Source organism: Simochromis diagramma, unplaced genomic scaffold, assembly GCF_900408965.1.
Source record: "Simochromis diagramma unplaced genomic scaffold, fSimDia1.1 OVJJ01000501.1, whole genome shotgun sequence".
Lineage (NCBI taxonomy): Eukaryota > Metazoa > Chordata > Actinopteri > Cichliformes > Cichlidae > Simochromis > Simochromis diagramma.
The window spans coordinates 3242643-3249514 of record NW_024387320.1 but is presented as its reverse complement, the minus strand read 5'-3'; the positions used below and the strand labels follow the sequence as shown (position 1 = coordinate 3249514).

At 42.7% G+C, this 6872-nt stretch overlaps 1 protein-coding gene across 1 annotated transcript; it reads right to left on the bottom strand.

Annotated features, from left to right (window-relative positions):
• Positions 1–1949: 1949 nt before the first annotated feature.
• On the bottom strand, positions 1950–6743 carry cep97 (centrosomal protein 97). The gene is made up of 11 exons (XM_040005355.1): positions 6352–6743; positions 5515–5657; positions 5245–5403; positions 5029–5130; positions 4817–4930; positions 4558–4724; positions 4291–4455; positions 4005–4180; positions 3257–3902; positions 3095–3170; positions 1950–2999 (listed from the first exon to the last, which is right to left on the bottom strand). The coding sequence occupies exons 1-11, from the start codon at positions 6386–6388 to the stop codon at positions 2511–2513; spliced, it is 2274 nt and encodes a 757-aa protein (XP_039861289.1). The 5' UTR covers positions 6389–6743; the 3' UTR covers positions 1950–2510.
• Between the last annotated feature and the right edge of the window lie 129 nt (positions 6744–6872).

Genomic DNA, 6872 nt, shown 5'->3' with positions numbered 1-6872 from the left:
GGGTGCTACTGCGTCCCCAGGTGGCCACTCGGTATACTTCAGCTGTTCCTTTGTAACAGCAACAATAACAGTGATACAAAGAGAAGAAGAAGAGTAAGAAAATTAGTTTTTGTGACGCAGAAAAAAAATCAGCACTTCCTGTGTGTCATGGTTCTGGTTCTTTGACTCAGTGTTTTGTGTTTTTTGGACTTTTGAATCGTAATTCATTGTTGTTTTGATTTTGAGAAGTGGGCTTGGTTTCTAGATTCTGTTTGTCCCCGTTGTATCATTTGAGCCCACAAGTTCAGCCCTCCTTGGGGTTATTTACTTCATGTTCCCTCAATGTTGTCTCTGTGTTTCATGTTTTGTTTATTTCCATTCACCCTCTCACTGTGCTACACACAATGTGTCCTGACATCCTGCCCAGTGACCCAGCTTTCAAAGTAATTAGCAGTCAGTCCACGGATTTCAAAGGCTGTGAGTGTGAAAACTGGACCACGGAGCAATAGAAGAAGGTGGCCTGGTCTGATGAATCATGGATGGCTGGGTGTCACTTACCTGGGAACACGTCAAGCTTGCAGAGGCAGTGTGATGCTTTGGGCCGTGTCCTGCTGGGAAACCTTGGTTCCTGACATCCATGTGCATGTTACTTTGACATCACCTATCTAAGTGTGGTAACAAACAATGCACATCCTTTTATGGAAACTATATTCCTTGTTTGCTGTGGCCTCTTTCATCAGGGTACTCATCAGTGGTTTGATGAGCACAACAATGAGTTTAAGGCGCTGACTTGGCCTACATATTTCCCAAACCTCAATCCAATCAAACATCTGTGGGATTTGCTGGGCAAACAAGTCAGATCCACAAAGGACACACCTTGCATCTTACAAGTTTTAAAGGATCTGTTGCTAACATTTCAGTGCCGGATACTCAAACACACTGGCCAGGGTCTGGTGGATAGACCCAGGGTCAGGGCTATTTTGGCAACACAATATTTGTTGGTCGTAATATTATGTTTGATCAGTGTAAAAAACTAGAGGTTAAATTACAGAGGCAAGGAAGAGAGCATTTGGACATGTGCAGAGGAGAGAGAGTGGAAATATTTGAACAAAGGATGCTGAATGCAGAGCTGCCAGGGAGGAAGATAAGACAAGGATCACAGAGAATGTTCATGGATGTAGTGAAGAAGGACATGCATAGGGTCGGTGTGACAGAGGAAGATACTGGTGATATAGCACATTAGAGTAAATTGATCAAAAAGGTAGCACTTTTCAAATAATGGAAAACTGACTTTATGCGCAAAATATTTTCAATCTTATTTTCCAAGTAAAATCTGTTACGAGTTCATTACTTTTAAAGGCCACAGACATTCAGAAATTTATAGGCTGCTGTGTTCTACTAATTCTGATTTATAAGCCAAAGTAAGATGGATCGTGTCCTGGCATAATGATGGCTGCAGTGTGGTGGAGCTATATGGGGTAATGAAACTGAAAGTAACACACAGTGTGCTATTCGCCAGGGGGATAGAGGAGCTTTTCAAGGCAACACTCGATCACCATGGTCTAAACTGAAGTTTGTTAAATTTCAGAGATCCATTCATCTCAGAAGCATAAAGCATTTTGAATCCGTTCTTTTTTCTTTTTTTTTTTAGCAAACTTTATTTTTACTTTGGCTAGTTTTTTGTCAATGTGGCATGTATGAAATTTTCATTGTATAACTTTGTTGTATATTGTACACTATACTGTTTTTATTCTTTATCCAGCCACTGTAGCACAAAAATTCCCTTGAGACCAATAAAGTATCTATTTATCTGTACTTGCATTATAGCTATGAGGTATAACAGATTATTTTAATGAACTGGAATTAGTGTAAATTCATTTACACTGATTTATTAAACATCTAAGAAATAATCACACAATAATGAGAATAACTTTAAATAAGACATTATAAAAATGAAAAGTAGATAGAAATTAGAAAATTATAAGTACATATTTATTTACATTTTTCACAAGATAGGGATACATGACATTTTTCTGTTGATTATCAGTTAATGCTGACCTGCAGTCAATACAAAGCAGGCCAGCCATCCACACTGGTTGGAACAACAGAGATATATAGTAAAGCATATGTGTCGTTACAAGTGCATTTCTTTAACACAGCAACTTCTACTTTTCCAAACAGTAGAAGTAACAGGTCACAACATGTCTGTCTTAGTAGGCAGAGGTAGTAACCTCTACTTTCACTTTACTGATACCTTCTTAAGTTACATCACATTCAGTGTCTTTACACAGAGAGGAAAATGTTCATTAATAAAAGAACGGATCAAAGTGTTGGAGTATAAAAAAGCACTAGAGCTACATTCAGAGGACTGTACTTGTTTCAATCTGGTTTTAGAGCTAAGACCACTGTTTTCTGGGTTATTAATTAAGATGACTGCAGAGAAAGATCTGTCTCTAAGCTTATGCTCAGTGTTAATTTACACACACTCAGTCAGTGGTTCTATACAGTTTTCGGGTAACGGGTGAGGACTCTCAGGTAGAGCCAGGAGCTGATTCTGCTGCCTTCCCCATGGGGGAGCTAGTCTGTGCCACCTTGCTGGGTGATGCCGGTGAGGACGGCTGTGGCGTTTCTGTTCTATCGCTAACTGCCTCCTCTGCCTCCTCCCTCTGCTGTACAGAGGACAGATATTGCTCCAGCAGGCTGCAGTCTGCACTGTCCGCTCCATCACTGCCATTAGCGAGGCCACTACAAACGGGGCTTAGCGCTCGCACTGTTTTCAGAGAGTCTGCTGTCCCACTGCTCAGGAAGCTGTCCTCTTGCGCCACCTGCTGATCGCAAGTCAACTGGAAGCCAGAGTCTGGGAAGGAGACATCTGTGCTGGGTGGGTTGGTGGTACTGGAAGCAACGGGTGGGGTGGCCTTGCAAAGTCCAGGGGATGAGATCTGAGCAGGGGTGGCGGCTTGCGTAACGACTGCCAGCTGCTGCTCCACAGACTGCTTCCACTGCTGCATAGCCTGGAACTACACACAAATCACACAAAACGTAAACTATGAATTTATGGACAGATTTCTTGAAACAATATTATACATATCTTACAATGTTAAACAGAAACTACCTCTTTCCATAGAAACTTCAAAGCTTCCTCCTGAACGAGCCTTTGCAGCCTCTCCTCCTCATACTGCTTCTGCACACTGCAAACAAACCAGATTCACTGTCACTGATTAACACCTATGCATTGCAGAAAGAGTATCACCAGTGCTGCTTGTCGGTCACTTACTGATCCAACTTCTCAGACAGGAAGAGGATGTGTTCCTGCATCCTGCGTAGACGGATTTCACTGCGCACCTCTCTGGCCATGGGGTGACAGCACCGCGTGTAATGCCCTCTCCACCAGGACTGTATTTTAATTGCAGCTCTGTCTGCTTCTGTCACACTTGATTTACTCTCAACTTCTTCCTGCTTCTGAGCTTCTTTCACCTCAGCTTTAACAAAATCACTATCTAGGTCATTCTGTAGAGTGCTAACTCTGACTCCTAGCAATCCACTAGATGTTGAATCTGTAGCAGAAATAACTTCTTCTCCTTCAAGCGTCTTTCTCTCGTGCTGCTCTACTGTGGGTGGATGCTGTGGATTGTTCGCGTTTTGCTTTTTGGACTGCGCTGGGTGCTTTGGTGCCAGGGAATCTGGCTCGAATGTCTCCGTCTCGTCCTCGCTGTCAGAGTGGGTCGATCGTGGCTCCAGATCAGATGTGAAGGGGATGAAGGTGGACTCTGAGGAAAGCATGCTACTGTTGAGTTTGTCCTCACCTGTCTGCACATCCTCCAAATAAATTTGTTCCTCGCTGAGCCTTGGGCGACATACTATGGGCAGTGACGGATTGGAAGAGTCAGAGCTCACCCAGGTGTTAAACCGAACAACTGGCTCTACAGGAGAGCAGACAAAGCAACGATTAGTACTACAACCTAATTCAAATACATGATTCTCACTGGTCTTGGACCAGGGTGCCAGGCAGGCAGCCCTCTTACCTGTCTGCGGGACTGATGGAACAGCTGGTCCAGGTACAGTGATATTCTTCAACTCTCTGGCTCCCCCTTGTGGAACTCTATGTGACGGACTGTGACTCTCCACATCAAGCTGAGTTGGCCGAGGAGGACTGCGACAGCCTCCCCGGGTCTCCTCCAGCAGTTGTCTCTGATGAAACCTGAGACAGTTATGAAGGATTAAGAATGATGTGTGCTACCATGACCAAGAAGTGGATACTGGGTAATGATTTTTTTTCCCCTTGCAGTTTATCTATATTAAGATTTTAACCTCTGTTTACTGAGAATCTTCTCCAATTTGGCATCCTCAGCTGTCTCCAGGGCAGGTGATGCCGTCACAGGGCAGACAGTGGCCAGGTACTGAACCAGTTGAATGTGCTGCCCTGGTCGATATGAGCGACCTTTGCCCTGACTGTAGAGCCACTCGGCTTTCAGACTGTAAATTTAACAATAACACACAGCAAAAAAGAAAAAAAAAAGACACTCAGGCATTCTGATGCTTTTGTACTGCTGATATTAAGCACGAGAATATACACACCCCTCTTTCTGTGTCACTACATAGCCATCCAGGACCTTCAGGCTCAGGCACCAACTCATGACATATGGCCGATAGTCGAAACCAGGCAGAGATGGGGTCACCATAACACAAGGGTTGCTCATGATGGACAGCTGCTCCAGCTCATGAAGTGGCGCCAGGTATGACATCTGGAGTAATCAGTTTATAGTCAGTCATAGTAATATTAGGTAATTTTAATATAACCAGTGTGACTGTATTAAATAAGGGAGAACATAATTACTTCATTAAGATCCCTAATCTCATTTTCTGCCAGGGAGAGAATAGATAATTGGGCAGGAAGGTGAGCGGGGACAGTTCGGAGTGTTGTGATGCTGTTTCCGTGAAGTAACAGAGTCTGCAACATTGACAGAAAATGATACCGTCAAGAAAATCAACAATACCATTAATATAGGGCTAGTCTGAGCATATATTCAGAGGTCTCAGCACACTGACCTTTAGTGCCACCAGTTTGGTCAGATCACCAATGGCAGATATGTTATTGTCAGACAGATCCAAGTGTTGAAGAGAGACACAGTTGTTAAGTTGCTCAATGACCTGTGTGAAAGATTGCACAGTGGATTAAATATTTGTCATTACACATGGACTGAATTTGCTGTCAGTAAATTACAGGATCTGTGTAACGGATGTTAAAATATCTCATGTCCTCACCTTAATATTGTTGCCAGAGAGGTTGAGCCACTTTAGGTGAGGCAGATCTCTCAGCCCCTCAATGTAGCCTATACTGTTATTGGGAAGATTTAGGACTCTCAACTCTGTCAGCCGAGACACACCCATCATTCTCACCAGACGATTACTGGCTACAGACAGCTAAAGAAGGAAAAGAAAGAAAAGACATCAAATCATGAACTGGTGTGTGGTATCTGGACTCTAATGGCTGGGGAGATTATGTAGAAAAATTTAAACTAAAGGGTTTGTTACCTGCTGAAGGCCTGGATTCCTTTCTAGGTGGTCCAGCTTCATGATGTTGTTCCCGTCCAGGATGAGAGTGTGAGTGTCTTCTGAGCAGGTGAAACTGGGATCCAACTTCTGCATACCTCGGGCTGAAAGATCCACCACAGGTCCTGGCAGGATAAAGAGATTCAGCAGACTTAAAAAGCACAATGTCGGTCTTGGTTTTCCATAAAGATATCTTGTGAAATCAGTCATGCACATTAAGTATATCTCATAAGTCAACAGCATTAGGCTTATCTTGAACCTGAACCTTTTTCCCAAATCACAAATTTTGGTCAGTTTTTGTAGGCTACCCCTCTTGTACTCTACTAGAGGGTGGTGATGGGTTAATTATGGGCTACCCAGACTACTATAATAGCTTATGAATGGGTATAGAACTGTAATAACTAGCAACCTACCATGCAAAAAAAATAAAATAAAAATCTTAGTTACAGTTTCTGGCAAGTCCCCTGAATTAGTTTACATAATCTTCTATTGATCACTGTCATTTGAAGGCTAAGAAGGTCAAGAAATCAAGCCTCTGCCCAGTGTGCCTGTCTGTCAACACCTGCAGAACCTAAATTTGTCCCAGACAACCTGGTTTCATGTTTAAGGTTTCGGAAAACTTTGCTAAAACTTAATTTACAAATATGCCAGAAAAGGACTGACGCGTGATGTTTTAATGCTCGTGAAAGGTGAACTAGCTAACGACAGCACTCTGTAGTGTTCTCCCGTTAACCTCCGCCGGTGAGAAACATCTTCCTATGGGCTACCTTTCAAAGGCATATTAATATGTTTGACTAAAATAGATGACCGACTACTTACCAGCATTTCTATCAAACTGTAAATCTGATACACCCATCCTATCGACCCAGACCACAGCTAGCGTTAGCTGTAGTAGGAAAGACAAGAAGCGTCTGTGTGTTGTCAAACTGCGTAATCGAGGGGCTCTGGGATTTGTAGTTCATAAAGGATATCTCGCCCCTTGCAACGTTGCGTCTATGGAAGTCGAAAAGACTACAATTATCCTACAGCGCGCTAAGGTTGCTGAAACGCGCCAGCCAGATTTAAGCAAAGAATAAAGAAGGGAAACATTAACGTTAATAGGAAAAATGCGTCTGAAGTGACCATAGTTATCTCATATTTCATTTTAGAGTGTTTAATACACTGCTGTTCTGTATTATTAAGCCAAGAGCAGCTAGCTAATTGCTTGCTAGGCAACCGTCTAAATGTGACGTCACCATTGTGCTGCTGGTCAATGTATAAATTTGACTAATATAGTTTTATAATAGAAAAAAATATATCGTATAGGTTCACTGATTTTAAAGCATTACTGAAACATTAAC